Here is a 21599-nt window from a genome sequence, read left to right as displayed (position 1 = left end):
AATCCATTTATCCTTTACCCACCATTCAATCCCATCATATCCAATCCATTTATCCTCTTCCAATCTTACACGTCCATTCATCCTCTTCCCATCCAATTCACTTATCCCTATATTCCAAAAATCCCAAATCAATCCAATCAAGTGCAATCAATCCTACACATCCATTTATCCTCTTCCCATCCAATTCGCTTATCCCTATAATCCAAAAATCCCAAATCAATCCAATCTTGCAATCTAGCCCATCATCCTTAGTCAATCCACCATTTTGATCCAAATCAACTGAAAATTTATTAACCAATCTTTAATCCAATCATCGTCATGGGATGTATCCTTCCCAATCCTTGGGGCATGCATTGTTCTTATCATTAACTTTGTTATCCTCTCAATCAATCAATCAATCAATTACTTGGTTTTCAACTTGACTAGGGGCAAAATTTTGGTTTGCTTTTGGTTTGTTGTGCATGCTTGCTTGTTGCTTGTGTGTGTTATCATTTTTTGCATGTATCATGCTCTTTGCATCCTATTGCCACAAGGGCATCATGGTCTTCCATATCATGGTGTCATAAGGCATATGTTTTCATGTGGCCTTTTTTTAATCATATACTTGGCGCATTGGCATCCTGGTTCCTCATACCTTGGTGCATAACGTCAAGTACAATATCAAACCTAGGATTGCTCTTCACATAATGCATAACAAAAATACCATCCTCATCAACCTTCCATCTCACATTTTCCCCAGAGGTTTTAATTTATTCACTTTCCCTATCCCTCCCCTTTTTCCTTTCATCCTATTGTCCTATCCATTTCGAGAGCACACCCATGTTCTTGGAACCTACATGTCCTCTCGAGGGGGCATACCATGGCTTCCTCGTCATCCTTACTCAAGCCACCAATGACTGGGGCATCATGCTACTAGTCCTTATCTATTTCTATCCACTATGTTTTAATCTTCTTTGACATAACATCACTTCATGATGCTATATCGAAGAGGGGCAAAATGTAGACACATAAAATTGATTAAATTAATATTTAATTAATTAATCCTCTATCCCTTGATTAATTTAATTAATCCTTTTAACATATTATTCCCCTAAATTAATTAAATTACATTTAATTGATTTTCCTCTTCCATATATATAATTAATTTATTAATTAATTATACATGTCTCACTTATCCTAAAGTTGATTTATTTTAATAAATCAAACTCATCTTTATGGAATATTCCAACTTTATTCCTAATCCCAATTAGCTAAATTAATTTGTAATTAATTAGGCTAATTTAGTGATTCCTACAAACCCACGTCTTAATCCCTTCATTAAACTAATTAAACCAAGGCCTAATCCCTATTAGTGTTTATTCAAACTGCACATCTATCCAAAACCCACATGTGACCCCCTCTTGAAGGACTTGCATTCACAAGTAACTTCAACATCTCTGCATCACCTTTGACCAAAGGGTTCTCACACATGTGTGAGGATGCTCTTCCCCATAAAGCCACCCCACACTCTCCTCTTTTAGCCCATATGTCATAAACCCCCTTTTCCTAGTCCCTACCCCTTTCCACAAGTATTTCTTTTGTCAACTCTTTGGACTTCCCAAGGTTGCTCACACATATGTGAGTACATCTTTCCCTTTTCCCTAGGATATTTGTTCTTCCCAAGATGTGCTCACACATATGGGACCACACTTATCCTTGCCCCCCTCTTCCCCTTGTGACGCTTGTCACAAGGCTAGGCCTTCAGACATGGGACCACATTTTCTTTTAATCTAAGCCCTTCATCCCACTTTTGATCTTGACCATCCATTCCTAAGCCCCAAACTCAATAAATTGAGCCCTTATGTCTTATTGATCCATCCACTTTCCGTCATGGCCTTATGCTACCATTTTGGTTGCATATCCATAATCATTACATCCATCATATTGCCCTCTTGAGTGCATAATCTATTTACCATAACACCCTCATCATGTCAAAATCCTTATCCACACATCCTTACTTTGTTATGTGATTGTTAGAGCAATCCACATTCACCATCATCCATCTCTCCAAAATTTCATTTGTTAATCTCGGGGCATCGGTGTCATGAAGAGGAGGACAAGAAAGAATCGATTAGGATTGGGAGCGTCACGAGGGAGTTTGTCTTTCCGTTCATGTCTCATTATGCTTTTATTTTAGTCTTTCTTGATATCTCATTTTAAATAGTTTGATTTGTGTTGACTAATCATACTAACTATTTAATGTCGATACAAGAGTTTTAAAAAAAAAGTGAACCAACTCTTCATCTAGAGGTTTATTTCCATAATAGGCAACCCACAGGCCTGGAAATCATCCCATGTTTCACAAGATTGTTAAGCTTTCAATTTAAGCATTACAAGTGCAATCTCGGTGACAACATATACATGACTTCATATATCATCTACTTGTTAGAAGCCCAAATTACATATCCTAGACTAAGGAGAGAGGGATCCCTTCCCAACACTCCTATATATCATCATTACCTCCTATTCCATCTGGATAGGAGTAGGAAGGATCATCGGTTGGTCAATGATTTCTTCCTTTTTGTAGTAATAAGATCTATCGAAGGAGATTTTAGCAAGAGGATATCTCAAAAGGCAGATAGATAAATTAGGCATTTTGGCAGTTATTTTACTCAATTCAAAACATTTTCTTATATATGGGTTGTAGGGTGCACAATGCCTCCATACAAATTGCCTAAACATCCTTGTGATAACTTAATTATTCTAGAGCCATGAAAACAAGTAGTAGATGTACATAATTTGATAAAAAAACAAACATAAGCTTTGTTTTCAACTCCCAATTGTTGTAGGGCCCCATTCTTGCCTAGATATGAAGGTAGCAAAGAATATTGAAGCTGAGTTGTTCAAGTTCTCATTGGACCCGCTACACATTGAAAGGGATAAATTTGATCCCATTGATACATTCAATAAATTAATGGGTTCTCACTTTATGCATGTGTCAAATATTGAAGATCACTAGGCAAATTGCATCGATGATCATGAGGTTTGGATGAAATATTACTATAGGTTTAGTCTAAGCCTCACATCGGATGCTACCAATATATGGGTTCTAGATGAACATAAGGCTCACGAGCATGAAAATGTGTCACACCCCTTATACGAAAAGAATATTTTTTTTGATATTCTTATCCATAATGTTGATCCTCATTTGGTTGAGTAGGAACATATGGAGTTAAGAGCTAAAGATGTACTATTTTGGACAAAGCAATGGATGGGGAATCCATATGATATGCTCTTGGTACCTTTTGTTGAGACCCCAACTCAACAACAAACACCCACTCTTTTCAAAGACAAAAAAACTCTTGGGCCTCCTCCTCTTCCTTTAGGAAATGCTCTCCTCCAAGAAATCCAACTACCCATACTAGACCATATGTGGAGCAACTTCCTTTGAAGGTACATATGCAAATGAAGTGAAAGGGTACTGATCAAGATTTGCCTTCCTCTTCTACTCCTCCTTAATCTAGAAAGAGAAAAGAACAACCTATACTCCTTTAATCCCAATCACTTCCTCAATACATCAAAGGACTAGGTCAACAACAACCAGAGATAAAGAGGAAGTTAGACCTTCTCCTACTAAGCCAACAAGAGTCTTCAAAAGGCTAAAGAAGCATAAGGGGGTCCCACCAATCAATATCATAAGGGACTGGACCAAAGAGGAGGAAGGTGAATAATTTCCCCAATTAATCAGAAGAAAGAAGTTAAGAGTTGAATCTGAGAAACTTCAATCTGAAGACCCCTCTTCCCAAACTCCTGATATTACACAAGCTCCAACTCTCCAACAAGAGATTCCATTGCCTTCCTTTGCAGAGCCTTCCTCCCAAGAACCTCATCATGACACCATCAAAATAGAAACTAACACCGAGGTAGAGCCTGAGAAAGAGAAATATTTAGAACAAATGCCTCATGAGATAGAAGAAGGAGATGAATTGGGAAGCGAGGAGCCAACCCTCGAAGTGCAGATTAAAGATGTGGAAATTCCTACGGAACAACAAAAATAAGCGCCTCACATTGATCCTCAAGATACTGAAGTTTTTGATAAGGCCACTGAGGACACTTTTCTCTCAATTCTTGGGAGATTTTTGAAATAAGCAACAAAGGTGAATCAAGAAATTCTCCCTCCTAATTCTCAACAATCAGTAGAACAAGCTGAAACACAAGGTGGAGAGACTACTGCAAGTAGGCCAATGCAGGAAGAAACAACACAAGAACAACATATGTCTATTAGAGAGCTTCCAAAAGATAGTACAAAGGGACAAACAAAGGAAACTATATTGGAACCACAAAACAAAATGCAAGAGCAAAAAAATGATCGAGAGGGACAATGACATCAGGAGGAAATAAATGATTTACAGGCAACAGATGCTTCTGCTAATTTCATCCCTCCTTGGCTTGCACATTCCATGACTCATAGAAGGAGGACATATAAGGAGGTGACTAAAACAAATTTCTTCGTATTGGAGAAATCTTATAAGACTCCTGAAAGTAAGAAGCAAACCCATAAATTGGCCTTTGTATCAATAGATGAATCTGGGCATCAAATAGCCTAAATTGTCATGCCAAAATCTAACAAGTCTAAGTCAGAAATGATAGAGCAAGACTACTACATCCAAGAGGTAGATCTTGGCCAACTGAATAAAGAGGGGGAGAGGAATTCTTTGAGGCAAGCTGTAGGCACAATTTTTTTCTAGATGGATAAGGAGTAGACCAAGGAAGAGTTGAAGGCACAAAATCTTGAATTGAAGTACATCAACCAACTCCTTGGTCCAATTGATTCAGTTGGTCCATCCTCGAGCATCTAGGCTACCTTTACACAAGGTCTGTCAGGCATAGGTGTAATATAAGATTCTTTCATTCCTGTGACAATTAGTTGGAGAGCTGAGATTGAGAAATTAGGAGAGGGGGTGATCCACCAAGTTTTGTTAGATTACATTCAATTGCAATCTCAAATAGTAATTTTGAATGATTTATTGCAAGGGACCAGAAAGGAGGATATTAATATCTAGGATTTAATTCATTTATGTGAGGATTATCTCCCGGTTTTGAAAAAAATAAAGAAGATCGACTTGAAGTTGTTGCACGACAAGGAAATTTTAGAGGAAGATGCCAATAGGGAAACGGTGGTAGAATGGATAAGAGCCATAAAAATAGTGATAAAAGAATATACTAAGGCTTGAGATAAAATTATGGATTAGATTAGCTTCATTCATTCTTTACTCTCTCGCATTGAAGAGTTCATTGAAGGCCTACATGGGATGGTCCCAAATGGAAAACTGGACCAAGAGGCTACTACAGAGGTCATTCAAGCTTTTAAAGATAAAATGTATAATAATTATTCTCCACAGGTGATTGAAGAGATGATGTCAACAAAGAAGCACCTAGAGACAATACAAGCAAAGTTGTCTCAGTTAAGAACTTGATAATAAAGCTGAAGTATAAAATACCCCATATGTGTAAGAGTTACAGATAGTTTTGTAGAATTTTGAACAATATTTTCCCTCTGAAATTTGAATTTAGCTTGTACAATAAAGTTTCCAAAAATAGCTAAATTCCATTCTCTAGTTTTCTAACTCAAAACTCCTAGTTTGGTGGGGTCAAATTTGAAAACAAAGGGGACTTTCATTCATTGTTTTCCATGCTTAGAACCCTCCAGTTAACTCCCAATAAAGCGTAGGAAGTTGATTGATTAGTAGCATAACCGTTTTGTGCATTCCCGTGGATAGAAGTGCAGCTGGCTTCTGGTAGTTTGAAACAATGGATTTGACACTTCTTTTGCATGGATTCAGCCACCCAATTGATTATTTAGTTGTTATATGAAATTTAGGAAGCTTAAGCTTCAGTTTAGACTTATTTTTCTTAGAGTTTTCAGTCAGTTTTATGCAATTTCAGGTATTAATTTCGCCCAGAAACCCTAGTTTCAACTTTGGATATTTTCAATTGTAAACTCTATATAAACCTCTCCATTGTTTGTAATAGGGGTTTGTTTTTTGGCATAGACATTTATTGAGATATTAATGCAGTTTTGGTGTGATCTTTCTGCTAAAATTTTACTGAATGTGGATGAAGTTTATTCATATTATGGTATCTCAGTTTTGTGCTTAAGGATTCAAACAACTTACATAGTTGGAATTGTTGATCATTGAATGAATTGAAGTAACAAATAAATTAGCTACAACACATTTCTTGGGAGCATATTAAGAATTTTGTCTTGCATGTGCGCATTCAGTTTGGTTGTGCAATTTTATGGGTTCTGAAAAGGACTATGGTATTGCGTATTCCTTTGATGATTGTACCATGTTCATATAAATTGTGTTGATCTGATTTATGTGTGTATGGTTTTTTTGTTGAGGCTTTACATTCCATGCTCAAATTATTCATTGTTTGACATTGTCCGTTAAGTTTTTGTTATTTTGTTAAAGCAATCATTTCTAAACCCTACAACTTTTGCATTTTTTTTATAATCTCGATTAGTATAGAATAGTTAACATAAACTATTGGTTTAGATTTGCATTTCATTCATATATGTTTTCAAAAAATACAAAAATATAAAAATTGTGCCTAGTAGGGAAAGATACTTGCATTTTCCAAGCATAAAACTAGTAGGCCTCCTTATTCACAACACATTGGTTCTCACTGACCTATCTTGCATGACTAAAACCTAGCATTCTAGAACCTTAGAGCATACTTCGTGTGTTTTTCAAGGGAGGAGTTTCATTGTGGATCTCCTGTTGTTGGCTATGCTAACACCACCGTCAACAAGAATAAGGTCAAGAAGTGGGAAGATATGCATATTGAAGAACAAATTAATGGGTTAGAGGATGAAGAGGAAAAAGAGGCTTCAAGTGACAGTTATTGGTAATTAAGCATACAAAAGAACAATAAGAATTTCTTATTCCAATCTCGAGAAAATACACAAGACAATGCAACCCAGTTGATAAGTATAGCCCACCCAATTTCTATTATGTGTTTATTTTATTATATACCAATTATGAAACAAGATCTTTCAAGGATGTTTTTTATTCAAAAAAGTGTGATTCTTGGATGGAGGCCATGTAGGAGAATATGATGGCCTTGGACTAGTGTGATGCATGGGATCTTGTAAGTTTTCCTAGAGGAGGAGATCCCATTGGTTGCAAGTAGGTGTTTAAAAATAAAATTGAATCAAATGTTTGATTAGATAAGAACAAGGCTAGAATAATGACCAATCTTGCCACTACTAGAGAGAGGGGGTTGCTTTTTAAAAAAAATGTTTCATTTTTTAAAATTCTTCCATTATATTTTGATTATCTATTACTATAGCTTGTAAGTTTGATATTGAGAAATGGATGTTAAAATTACTTTTTGCATGAGGATCTTGTATATGTATAAGTTGCATATGTATATGTATATGTATATGTATACATACATGTATACATATACGTATATGCATACACACATATACATATAGATACACACAATGTGTGTGTACATATATATGTATACATATACATACACATATATAATCAAACTAAATTATTTTCAAAATGAATACATTGATTATAACAAATCTTATTTTAAAATGAATTAAATTTATAATTTTGTTATTAAGAGGCTAGATTTATCATATTAACCCAAAAAACTCCAATATAAAATTAGAAATAACCAATTTGAAAAACAATCTAAATTAGTTTGGACTATTTAGATTGTAGTCCCATTCCCACTATTTAGTTAATGATATTTCTAGCTAATTAAGACTATGATTAATGCTGGAATTTTAGTAGTTTGATATTTCTCTATGGTATGAACTGTTTATATCTTATTAAGACTATTGTTAATGGCTGGTAGCTTAATGGTTCAAACATTATAAAAACTATTTTTTTTCCAAATATTCTAACCAATTAATATATTTTTTAAAATAATAAATGTCTTAAAAAATAATAATTAATATGGGGAAAATTTGTAATCACACTTTTTTGACATTACCAACTTAACAATTTGCCTGTACAGCAAACACATAGCTCAGTAAATAATAGGCAGGTTTGGAAGGTAGTTAGGAGAGCCCTCTCTCGGTTTGAACTCCAATAGGCCCATAGTTAAGGTGTTTGCTTTCTACAGACTCCCTCAGAGCTTTACTGAATTGTTGATAAATTTCCATTGAGTGGTTTGGGAATGGAATAGAGGATGTTTGCAACAGCCATCAGATGTTTGTCAAGAAGAGCAAGGCCCAGAATAAGACCAACTACGTCTGTGGAACCAAACATTCCTCTACAAGACCGCCAAATTGTGTGTCGAGTAATATATGACATAGTGAGGGAGTATGGCCCTCTTCCCGTTGCGCAAGTCTGGGATCACGTCGAGGTCAGTCACTTACATTCCTTTTTTTTCCTCAAACATATAAACCCTTGCGTGGCTTTTTTTTCTTTGACTGGATAAATTCTGCGTGTTCAGTTGTAAGTCCAGGGATAGCTTGGGCGACATTCTTCTATGAGGTAAGGTTGAACCACATTGAGTAAAGAGATAAACGTGGGACAATTTTCTTAGGATTTACAGAGAGAGGATTGGCCATGTTTCTTATGTTTTAAAGATTATCGACATACTTAGGATTTACGTTATATTATGTTCATGACCGAGTGCACTTTACCGAGCTTGAGTCATGCTTAAATGTACTCCATATCTGTTATGCCACAATCTTGTCAAATACCAACGGAGCTTATGGGCTATTTGACTGTTACGAGGGGAATTTGAACGTGGATGACGCTTGTATGAGTGTTTGCTATAGCCCCTTGGACTATACCGTAGGGTTTTTCATTTCAGTGTCAGAAATGAAGAAATATGACGAGAGACGATTTTGGGGAGGGTTGGGCCTTTGAAATGCCCCATATCTACGTACATAGAGTGCACATTTTTGAGGCTTCAATGGCCTCTAAAAAAATGGTTGTTTTTTCAGAAGCTGCTCCTTTGTAATTGATGTAAATTGCTCGCAACTACAGTTGAAATGTAGCCGTTGGAGCAAGGAAAAGAACATGCAAGGCAGCAGAGAACCGGCTTTTTGCATTGTAGTGCAGTTGCAGGTTGTTATACAGTTTTCAGTGAGGACGCTTCCTCTGTATCTGAGTGACGTCATAAACAACCTGGATGTCCTATGGACTTGGAGGGGATGGCTGCTCTTCAGCCCCCTTTTTATTATCTCCTTTTTTGGGTTTTGATGGGGGTTTCTTAGCATGCCCTAGTGTTGATGTGTGTTTTAGGCACGATCGAACAGAGAATAAAATACCAAAGTATTTTACCCTCTTGAACAAAATCACCTCAGATGCTAAATATCTGATCAGCTAAGAAGATTCCAAGGTTTCTACGGTCAGTTTTTGACATGTGGGTAACTCAATGGCTGATGTGATTTGCTGTTTTCACTTAGGGACTTACACAATTGTTCGGATTTGTCGAGCTTATGATGGATGAGGATAGGTTGCCAATGACTTTGAATGATTTTACAATTATAGCTCTTAATCTGATCTAACAAGGATTTTCAAATAAAATGCAAAAGGAATAAGGGTTTAGAAATTATAATCTAAAACTTAGAATGCAAGACGTAGTGAATGATTCAATGAAATTCAACTAGGCAAGTTTTCAGCATCAAAGAACAATTCAACACATGCTTAGTGCAACCATCTAAGGTAAAATTATAAATGTTCAAATTATCACCATCACCATCAACACCATCAAGGCAATGCATACCAATGGACTTGTAATAATTGAAGTTCAATTCAACTCCAATTGACCACACAAGGCAAACATACAATCAGTAAGAAGCTACGAATTTCATTCAAATGCATTCAACACTTCTTTCATTTAATCTAAAATACTTGAAACAAATTCTAATCTAAATTTGGAGGCAATGAGAACCGCAAATGCATACAAAATCTACACAAAAACCACCAAACTTCAATGATTTGTATTCAACCTTGTAACATATAGATGACAATTCTCAAAAAATCTCTCTAACAAATGAGAGGCAAATGGGTTTATATAGTCTCAAATGAAATGAATGGCCAAGATTCATTTAAAATCAAGGGATAACATCTTGCCAACACTGACCTAAAATAACCCTATTTAGGGTTTGCAACAAAAAAGAAGAGGTCCAATAGGATGACACCTAGTCATCAAGCAAGGAATGCATCCTACATCCCTCTCTCTAGCAGCATACTCCACGAACTTGGCCAAGACTGAGTTGAGTTCTTGGCTTCTTGTTGCGGATCAATCACATCCAGGGCATCCAAGCAAGCATCAAAGATGCTTTACTAATCTGGCATAAGTTTCTGTAAATTGTGGATGTGAACCACGAGAGAAACCAAATCATCTATCTGACTCTTCTTCAAAGATTCTAATTGATTGAAGTAAACAAACTTCATCTTTTCTTTCAATTCTTCTAAATGTAAACTATTGGAAGCATGAACATCCATTCCCAATAATTCATCAATAGCTGTAAGGATCTTGGATTGAATCTCTTGGATCAATCCTTCCATCTCTATGCAATCCTATCTTGTATGATCATAAGCGGACTTCCGCATAGCCAAAGAACAATACCATCCTTGGAAATCATAAAAATCACTTGCATGCACAACTCCCTCCTAGATCAATGTAGGCATTGGGATTCGCTTCAACACTCTGAGGTGAGGAATGGTCTTCTCCTGCATTGGCTGGAAATCATCCCAAACTCATTCCAAATACTGTATCTTGAATATGAGCATTGACGTCTTGTCAAATGCTTGGACAAATTGAGCTAGGAAATCATCTGCTTGCTTTGAAATATCCTCAATCCACTTTCTAACCTCTTGATGTGTATTCCTCGTTGCCTCATACTCAAAGGGGAATCCATGATCAATAGCAATGGGTGAGATAAAAGTAGGATCCTCACGCCTTTGGGAAATCATCCCTTCAATATATTCTTTGAGTCTCCTATTCTCATTTTCAAGCATCTCCTTTTCAATTGTCCTATTCAATCGTGCCTCAATTGCCTTGGCAATATCATTTAACTCCTAGAACTCTTGCTTCTACGTAGTCGGTCCAAGGTCAATTGTGGTAACTTGATAATCCATAGGAGTGACAGCGTCTCTGGTCTTATCACCCATCGGGACAGCCACTTGTGCAATTTGCACACCTGCTTCGTCTCTAGTAATCTTAGAGAACACTTTAGCCTTCTTTTGTTCCTTTTCTTTGCTAGTCCTGGCTAAGAAATCATCAATAACCTCTATGGGCTTTACCTCTATCATTTTCATCTTCTCCATACTTTGCAACAACCAATTGGGAATAGTAGAAATTTCCATGATGTCTTCGAGGCTCATGTCCTGATCGAGTCCTCTCAAGGTTGAAATGACATCATCATCTGTATCCTTGTCCTTATTTAAATCCACCACATTGTTGCCCAAGTTGACCTCTAAATGAATTGTAGGAGATCCTGGTTGTTCTTCATTATCATCATGTGGTGCTGACTGTGTTGTAGCATGTGACTCCTGATTATTTTCTGGTAGGATTTCCATATCAGAACCTTGTCTGGACTCATCATCCTTCTCTGTCATATCATTCTCCTTCATAGATGAGGAGCTCATAGTGGATAAAGGAGTCTTAGATTTATGTTTTTTCTGCATTGACTCTTGGCCAACAACCCCCCTGTCTTTTGTTTGCGATTCTCCAGGCATACCTTTCCTTCTCTTAGGAGCTTGACTCTCCTCATCATCATGTGGCCTTACATCATTGATTGTCCTTTCGTCATCATTGAGGGAGGACTCCTCATTTCTCATCTTCTCATAGGTAAAGGTGACCTTCAACTTCCTTAACTCATTGAGGTACTTGTCCATCCATTCCTTGAAGTAATCATTCACTTCTCTCATTAATTTATTTAAATCCACCAATTCACGTTGCATCCAACTGGGTAACAAGATAGGCTTGTCCTTTTCATTTACGTATTGTGGATGGACAAGGTCACCATCATCCTGAACCTGATCTGGGATGGAGAACAGATTACACTCTCTCATGAAATCCACTGACATATGAGACCACATCCTCTTCCTAACTGCGTGCTCATCCATGAGATTAGCCTAATAGTCCTCTATGTCGATTCTATGTGTAAATCTTCCTCCCTTGATCTTTACAATATTTTGAAATGGATCAAATCAATCCTTGCTCTTGTAAGTTCCTAGGTGATAGAACCCTAATTCTTCAATAACTGAATTTGCTGCGGCTGTGGTGCGGCATACCTCCAATGTCTTCCCAAGTGCAATTGGGAGAGTTATCCCCATTCTATGTTTTTCCTTTTGGAGGAAATCGTACTCCAAAAGTTGTCTCACTACCTCAAGTAGAATCATCTTATCTGTTGGATACCTAGGAAGCTTGTATGGTTCGGATCGAAATCCTTGAATCCATAGGTATGTGAAGGTAGGAAACCTGTATATACCATGATCCATACTTCTCAATAAGCTTTGTTGCCTACTTGGACAACCGTTTGTGGATCCCACCTTGCAGCAGTCTTGTGATGTACATGGTGAAAGCATTGTTCACCCTTCTATAATGTTCAATCTTGTGCATATGGAGTTGTGGATAGCACACATAAACTCTATATTGTTTTGGCCCATTCCCGACTTCGCCCTTGCATATCAATCCTTTATACACAACAAATCTGGCTAGTGCGTACACAAGGTAGGAGGTCATACTGAATGTCCGTGTTTTCTCCAAACCTCTCAATTGGAAGTCGAGGTTATCACTTATTATTTTGGCCCAGTTGATCATTGTTCCTCTTGATATTTCTGCAATAAAATAGTACATCCAGTTCTCAAATAGGGCCCCTTGAGGTGCTCCCATCACTCGATTGAGTAAAAATACCAAATCACTATATTCATCTTTGGAGTCCGAACATAGAAGCCTCTTGGGTAGCCTAGAGTGGTGATGCCTTGGCTCAATAATCCACTCATTGTTGACAATTGTCATACATGCATCTACTCTTCACAGATTTTGCTAAGGCTTCATCCTTAGTCCTCTCTTGCATATCCGCACACCTGGGAATCCCAAACACTTCCACTATTGATTCTTCGGCTAAGTATGCGAGCACTGCCCCCTGGAGTGATCTAATCATCTTGGTTCACGGATCATAATGCTTGGCACACTCAATAACAAGCTCACTGCTTTGGATAGATAGTGGAAAGCCAGCTGCTTGGTAGATTCCACTCTTCATGATATTAGCCGATAGGGTTGAAGGAAGATGATTCTTCACTCCAAACATTCTTTGTCTCATCTGCTTCATGTCCAGGTACTCCATGTTCATAATTGGATCTTCTTCCATTGGGACGATATCAGCGACTTCAGATAGAATCCCTCTTGTACGATTTTCAACTGGTTCTTTTGTGCTGCTCTTCCCGCCGTAGACATGGTTGCCTGTACAAAGCTCGAAGTTAATATTATGGAAAAAACATATCTAAAAGTTTGTTTTCAGAATTTCCCAAGTTCTAATTTTTAATGGTTTTATCAATATTTAAAGGTCCAAAATCAGAAATTTCAACAATTAGTAACAAGACCCTTCCAAAACCCTGATTTTCAGACTTATTTAAGGTCTGATCATGAAATACAAGTCTGAAGACACCCTGGTATACTCAGGAAATGAAGAATTTGGAGCTCAAAATTGTATACACAGGTCTGAAAATGTCACTCAGAGGTCTGAATATACTCAGAAAGTGACTGATTTATTATTTTGAAGTTGTAATAAAGTCTGATTTTCTGAGGACTGAGTCTGAATATGCCCTCTAAAAGTCTGAAAATGGATGACCTTGGCACAAACAAGTGCCTGGGAAAGATGTTTCAGTCTGAGAATAACTCTGAAAATGGTGCTTCAGACTTGCACCAGCAATGGCGTCCTCACAAATATGTCTTCAATCACTCAATAATGGTGCCCAAAACAAAGTCGCCCTCTCCCAAATGACAGCTGGGAATGGTCTGGGAACAAATCACTAATTCTGGGAATGGAGTTTCAGACTTGCACCAGCAATGGCACCCAAGAACAATGCCACAAATACTCCCAGCAATGGTGCCCAGCAAACACTTAGGCAAAATCGCCCCTTCCAAGACAATGGTGCGACAAATAAATGATCACAAATTACCCCCAAATGCGGGGCAATCAGCCACACACAAAATCGCTGCTGCTCAATAATGGTGGCGTCACACTCCATTCATCAATGGCGTCCCCCAATCAGCAATGTAAATCCTCCAAAAATGGCTCGCCTCCACTCTTGGACAAAAATCGCCCTCAATCAGCCCCTTAAGTCGTCACATCAAGGCAATATAATAATATTATGCTGCTGGACTGAGTCTCTTATTCTTGTTTTCTCCTCAAGAGTTCACCACACAAGCAATGTGGGATAAAAAAACCGCTCTATATAGGCCTGGTGGAAAATTGATTCACATTGGGTTCCGGATAACACAACTTGACATTAAATGAATTACACTTGATCATTAAATGATTGTGACAAGGCAAAATTAAATCATTTGGGGCACACTTGTTATTAAAATCTTTCACTTGCATTAAATTCAGCCACCTGGGGAAAATCGATCCCTATTTGGACTAGCAATCTTCATTAAATTCCACTTAACTTGCTCATTGAGGCCTTGAGGGGAAAATTGACCCTCATCTGGACTCAAAAATCATCATCATTTCACTCAACTTGTCCAAAAATATCACTTTGGGGGAAATCAATGACCATTTGGACAATAAAAATTCATAAATTCATTCACTTTGTCCACAAATCTTCCTCTGGGGAAGAATGTGGTCCATTTGGACTCCAAAATTGGTCAAAATAGCCTCCAGGGGAAATTCGATCTCCATTTGGACAATAAAACTCACTAAAACTCATCAATCCATTCCAGTGGAAATACGTGGTCCAGCTAGAGAACACAATCTTTTACACACTTAACTCTCTCTCACTCATCTTCTTCCTCTGATGGAGATTCGAACCCTATCTGGACAAATCATAGCACTTAACTTAGTCATTTTACACCTGGTGGAAAAACATGGTCCATCTGGACAACTGCAGTGAAGAATCCAGATACATTGGGATTTTCCCCCAAAACACTTGCAACTTGGTGGAAAAACGCAAACCATTTGGACAACTTGATTTTATGCCTTATTTTCATGTGGGAGAAACGTTTCCCATCGGGACTATGGTTTTTTTCACACTAAAAAAGTCAAAACTTATCAAATTTAATCATTTTGCATCGGGACTTTGTGCAAATTGACTCAATTTAACCTCCTAGGAGCGGGAAAAATGACTCCTATAGGACACTTTGATGCTCAAGCACAAAATAACACCGATTTGTATATTACACAAGTAATTGGTAAAAAATTGGATATATTAACAATGAGCAAATGCTCAATAAAAAGGATTACAAAGAATTACAAGAGGGCAAGTTTCTAAAAAGAAACTGCCAATAAGATCGAGCAAGATCTTATTAAGATATTTACACTAAGTTTACAATATTGAGCATTAATAATAAAATAATAAAGTATTATTCTAATACCCTCCCTTAATGCTCAATCTATCAACTACACCAATAGACCCCCCGAATTTTACAAACTTATCTGGACTGAGGGGTTTGGTGAAAATATCTGCTGACTGCTCCGAGGTTGGAACATACAGCAACTGAATGGATCCGTCTTCAACCAACTGCCGAATGTAGTGACAATGAAGTTCTATATGTTTGGTTCTTTAATGGAAGACTGGATTCTTGGCAAGTTTGAGAACTCCCTGATTGTCCGAAAACAAGGGAGTCGGACCTGCTTGAGATAGTTGCATATCTCCAAGCATCCGGCGAAGCCAAACTGCCACTCAAGCTGCCTTAACAGCTCCTCTATACTCTGCTTCTGTCGAAGAGAGAGCCGCTACCTGTTGCTTCTTACTAGTCCAGGTGACTGCACTAGATCCCAAATTGAACACATATCTAGAGGTTGATTTCCTGTCATCAACTGAACCTGCCCAATCTGAATCTGTGAACCCACTGAGTCTAGGATCATCACTCCTAGTGTAAAGAAGTCCATAATCCGAGGTGCCTTTCACATAGTGCAGGACACGCTTCGCTGCTACCCAATGATCAGCCCTGGGGGCCGTCATGAAGTGTGAGATGTAGCTCACTGCAAAACTGAGGTCAGGTCTAGTGGCAGTGAGATAGATGAGACTGCCCACTAGTTCCTGAATTGTGTTTCATCTACAAGTGGAGAATCAGACTTGGTTGACAATTTCAGACCAGTCTCCATAGGTGTGGAAGTAGGTTTGCAATCCTGCATTCGAAACCTGTCAAGCAAGCTTCTGGCATACTTAGATTGAGAAAGGAAGATGCTGCTATCAGTTTGCCAAACCTCAACACCCAAACAATAATGAAGAAGTCCTAAATCTGTCATATCAAAAGCGCTGCACAAATCCTGTTTGATTTCTGAAATCAAATGTGCTGAATTCCTAGTAACGATCAAGTCATTTACATAGACAACAAGAAAGAGAATATCAGTACCAGAGTGTTTGATATACAGATTACTGTCTGAAGGACTACGCTGAAAGCCATGAGCAACCAAGTACTGATCAATTTTTATGTACCATGCTCGAGGAGCCTGTTTAAGTCCATAGAGTGCTTTCCGGATTCTACACACTTGCGGTTCTGAACCGGCAACCTTGAAACCAGGAGGCTGTGTCATGTAGACTTCTTCCTGCAATTCACCATTGAGGAAGGCACTCTTCACGTCCATCTGATGGACTTTCCAACCATACTGAGCTGCAATGGCGAGAAGAAGACAAATAGTACTCATCTTAGCAGTAGGAGCAAACGTCTCCTCATAGTCAATGCCTTCTCACTGTGTGAATCCTTGAGCAACTAATCTGGCCCTATATTTATCTAAGGTACCATTTGCATGATACTTGACCTTATATACCCATTTACAGCTAATGGGTTTCTTCCCTGGAGGAAGATTTGAAAGAACCCAGGTGTGATTCTTCTGAAGACTTTGGAACTCAGCATCCATTGCCTGTTCCCACTCTAGAATCCCTTTGGCCTCTGCATATGTTTGAGGCTCATAGATACTATGGATGTTAGCCATAAGAGCAAAATTAACTATGTTTTGCTGTTTGCCCTTATTTCTGGAAGCTCTACCCTCAATGAGCTCATTAGGACGAAGATCACTGATGGTCTTAGCCCACCATTTAGGCCGAAGAGTAGATGTGCCAACATCAAGAGCAGGAGGAATAACTGGAAGAGGAAGCGGATCAGGATCAGGAGTAGGAGGAAGATTAGCATCTTCCGGAGGAAACTCAAGTAGTGCATCATCAAATACAAAATCTGCATCATCCCTCCCATCAGGTGAACCGAATGGAAGACAGATACCCAAGTTAGAAGCCTTCAAAGGCTGATCCTCAGAATGCTGCTGAGACGAGGAAAGCTGAAATGGTCCTCGTTCTTCATCAAAGACAACATCACGACTGAAGATAAGACGATCAGAGTCTACATCAATCAGTCGGTAAGCCTTATGGTTGTCACTGTACCCTGTAAACATGAGCTTCTGACTCTTGGAATCCAACTTAGTGCGCTTGGCATCAGGAATCCACACATAAACTAAAGAGCCAAAAACTTTCAAATGGCTGATCCTAGGTTTGCGACTAGACCATGCTTCCTCAGGAGTCTTATTTTTAACAGCATGAGTGGGTGACCTATTAAGAAGATAGGCTGCCGTGAACATTGCTTCTGCCCAATATTTCTTAGGAACGTTTCTATGTTCCATCATAGACCTAGCCATTTCTGTAATGGTGCGCTTACGACGTTCTACAATGCTGTTTTGCTGAGGGGTGTATGGTGTGGTTAACTGACGTTTTATGCCATGTGTATCACAGAAAGTAGAGAAAATAGAAGAACAAAACTCCCCCCCATTATCAGCCCTAAGAGTAATAATAGAACTAGACTCTTTTTCGACTAAGGCCTTAAATTTCTGAAATACAGTAAACACATCTGATTTGTGCTTAAGGAAATACACCCACATTTTATGACTGAAATCATCAACAAAAAGCAAGAAATACCTGCACCCAGTAACAAAAGTAGTATTCATAGGACCACATACATCAGCGTGGACCAGTTGCAGTACCTTAGAGGCTCGCCATGAGTCACCATCCTTGAACGGTGTCCGGTGCTGCTTCCCAGCCTGGCAAGCTTCACAAACATGATGATTCTGAGTCTGAATATCAGGTAGACCATGTACTGAGGCTTCCCGAACAAGCTGTGCAAGATAATGAATGTTCAGGTGACCATATCGCTGATGCCAGAGACTGCTGACAGATGAAGATTTAGCTGCGAAGGCATGTTCAAGAGAATCGTTTGTATCCACAAGTCTATATAGACCATGATCCTCAATGCCCACAGCTACAATAGTGCTAGAAGAACGATCAACAATCGAGCACTTATGTATATTGAAAATGACATCCAGCTGAGGAGAATGCCGCATAATCTGACTGACAGAAAGGAGGTTAAGTTCCATACCAGGTACATAGTACACATTGAGGAATATGAGATTCCTCTCTCTAGACTGTATCTGAACGTTGCCCTTGCCGACAACAGTGTACTCTTCACCACCTCCAAAAATAACTGAATCAGTGTAGGGGGAGAACTCAACAAACCAGTCACGCCTGTGAGTGAAATGACGAGAAGCACCAGAATCAATGTACCAGGCATAAGACTTCACATGATCTGTAGGTCTTTTAGCCATGAAGGCATAAAAGGCAGATTCTTTCTGCTCTGTGTGCTCAGCAACATTGGCTTTAGGCTGAGACCCTCCTTGCTTCCGTTGCTCGGAAGCCAATTTGGTATGGCAATCTTTGATCATATGACCAAATTTGTGACAGTAATTGCATTGCACCTTTTTCTTGAAACCATCCTGAGACTGAGAAGAGCCCTTCTGTTGAAAGGACTGGGATGACTGGGATTTGCCTTTATCCTTGTGAAAGGATTTGGCAGCAAAGGCATGTTCTGAGGAGGCTGAAGTAGCACCGCTACCAAACTGTTGTTTCCAACGATCCTGCTGCAGAGGTTTGGTGCATAACTCTGGAAATTTCAGATCAACATTAGTAGAAGTAATGTTGAGAGTCTCTATAAAGTGCTCATACGGTTTTGGTAGACTTTTCAGAGTAATGACTACCATATCCTCTTCCTCCATGTGCCGACCAATAGCTTCGAGCTGATCTCGAATGTCTTTAATCTTTGTAAGATGCTCCTGTAAGGACATGCGTTCATCCATCATAATGGAGAACAGCTGATTCTTTAGAAAAAAGGCTCGACTCTTGTCGGATGTCTCATGCAACTCTTGCAGATGCTTCCAGATATCTGTAGCTGACTTGTCGGACAAAATCTGAGGTAGCTGGTCATCTGTAATAGAGAGCTTGAGAAGCATAACAGCTTCTCGATTACGGTCATCAAACTTGTCCTGGTCAGCTCCAGGTGTTTGAGTACGGGACTCTGTGCCCAAAACAAGATTATCCAGGCGGCGATATTCAAAAATAGTCAGCATGTGCTGCTTCCAGGTGTTATAATTTTTTCCATTAAATTGCTAACTGCCTTCCAACATCAAGTTGGTCAATGACGCCATCTTGCACGTTTCCCAATGCATGAAAAACAAAAAAACTAAGAAGAGGCGCTGGCACAAAATTCAAAAAATTCGAATCCCAATGTAGAAATAGAGGCAGATGTAGGTACAAACTTCAAAAAATGAAGTACGACTGACACGAATTTCAAGAAAAAAATTCCAGCATCCAGAAAAATCTGAAGGCAACCCAGAAATCCTTGCGAAAAAGCCAGAAGGAATCTCCTGTCGGAATATGGATTTGCTGGCTCAAAAATCAAGGCACAAAAATCGAGGCACCCAAAAAATTCTGACGACGACCCAGTTGAGATCTCGAAAAACCCACCAAGAATCCGCAATTGGAAAAAAATTTCGACTTGATTTGAAGGGTAAAAACCCTAATCGAAAATGCAGATTTCCTTCCAAAAATGGCAGAAAAAAATTTGCAGGCGGGGAAAAAAATCGCATGTAGAGATTAATGACGTCACGTTGGGATGAGCAGAAACCCTTGAGCCAGAAAAAAAATCCGCCATGGGTGCAGAGGTTGGGCGCAAACAATCGCGTAGAGAGCAGAAAACAGACACGAAAAATAAAATCACGCAGCGCTTATACAGGTTCGAAAACCTCAGACGGAAGGCATGGACATGGGTGGAATTTTTTTTTTTCTCCAAAACAGACCCACGAAAACCCCTAGGTTGATCGAAAAAAATCCGAAAAAATTCCACTAATTGAAAAAAAATTTCGGATTTTTTTTTTTCTATGGCTCTGATACCATATTACACAAGTAATTGGTAAAAAATTGGATATATTAACAATGAGCAAACACTCAATAAAAAGGATTACAAAGAATTGCAAGAGGGCAAGTTTCTAAAAAGAAACTGCCAATAAGATCGAGCAAGATCTTATTAAGATATTTACACTAAGTTTACAATATTGAGCATTAATAATAAAATAATAAAGTATTATTCTAATATTGCAACCTCTAAAACACATTTTACGCTCAAATTACAACTTGTTGCAATCTCAGACGGCAAAGTTTAGGATCACGAAAACATTTGGGCATTTAAAACATATCTATTGACTTCAAAACTCAACTTTAATTGCACATGGGAGACCTCTGGGCAAGATCATTTCAGAAAGGAGACGTAGGCATTGAAAAGCTCAAAATTGCTGTCTAACTGCCAAAACCCTAAGCTAACAAGATGCGGAAAGCAGGAAAGAGGGGGTCCCCATTTGCAATGGGGCGATGTGTGAAAAGGTCACAACACCTAGCCACTTCCAAACGTCCTGATATCTTATAGTTGTACCCAAATCTTTAGGGCATTTCCCACTTCAAATGCATAAAAACAGCCCATTTTTTTGAAATAAATATTCTAAAATGAATAAAACCCTAGTAGGGAGGCTGCCCAACCCCCCAAAAATAAAATTCATGCGCATTGCTGTTTTACATTCACAAAAAGAGAAGAAGAGTAAGACAGGCAGAGGAGCAGTTTTTGGGATATCAATCCAATGATGACTCCAATTTATGAGTTATCTGCTTAATGTACCTATATACTATGTATGCATGATGCGATATTTCTTTTTTGTCATATTTCAAACAAGTCACCTTTTATAATATGTCTATAATTATCAGTCTACCAGATGGATAATGAAATCAGTGAATTGTTATTGTATTTGCCCTTTGGAATTTCAACTTCTTTGGGTTTGTTTATGTTATTTTTAGGTATTTTTGATATATCTCCGTTTTAAAAATTCAGATATTAATTCTATATAAAATTTTAAAAGCCATCCCTTTGTTGTTTGTCATCTCCAAAATTCGCCCCTCATGCCTATGTTTCCTCATCCTTGTAACTTGAAGAAACACTTTTGTTTTAACACTCAACAATGACCTCACATTTGCATTTCTTGCCATGTGTTATGTTTTTAAGAGGAGACATGTTAATATTAGGTCACCAATGCTACA

The 21599-nt window shown here is 38.4% G+C and overlaps 1 protein-coding gene across 1 annotated transcript in view; it reads left to right on the top strand.

Annotated features, from left to right (window-relative positions):
• The first annotated feature begins 8038 nt into the window (after positions 1–8038).
• Positions 8039–21599, top strand: part of LOC131859948 (uncharacterized) — a 79714-nt gene continuing 66153 nt past the window's right edge. Inside the window, exon 1 of the mRNA XM_059214251.1 lies at positions 8039–8373. Coding sequence (XP_059070234.1) covers positions 8197–8373 — 177 coding nt within the window. The 5' untranslated portion in view covers positions 8039–8196. The remainder of the gene's footprint in view (positions 8374–21599) is intronic.

This window comes from Cryptomeria japonica, chromosome 11 (genome assembly GCF_030272615.1).
Source record: "Cryptomeria japonica chromosome 11, Sugi_1.0, whole genome shotgun sequence".
Lineage (NCBI taxonomy): Eukaryota > Viridiplantae > Streptophyta > Pinopsida > Cupressales > Cupressaceae > Cryptomeria > Cryptomeria japonica.
Note: the sequence above shows the minus strand (reverse complement) of the source record. Positions and strands in the feature narration are given on the sequence as shown.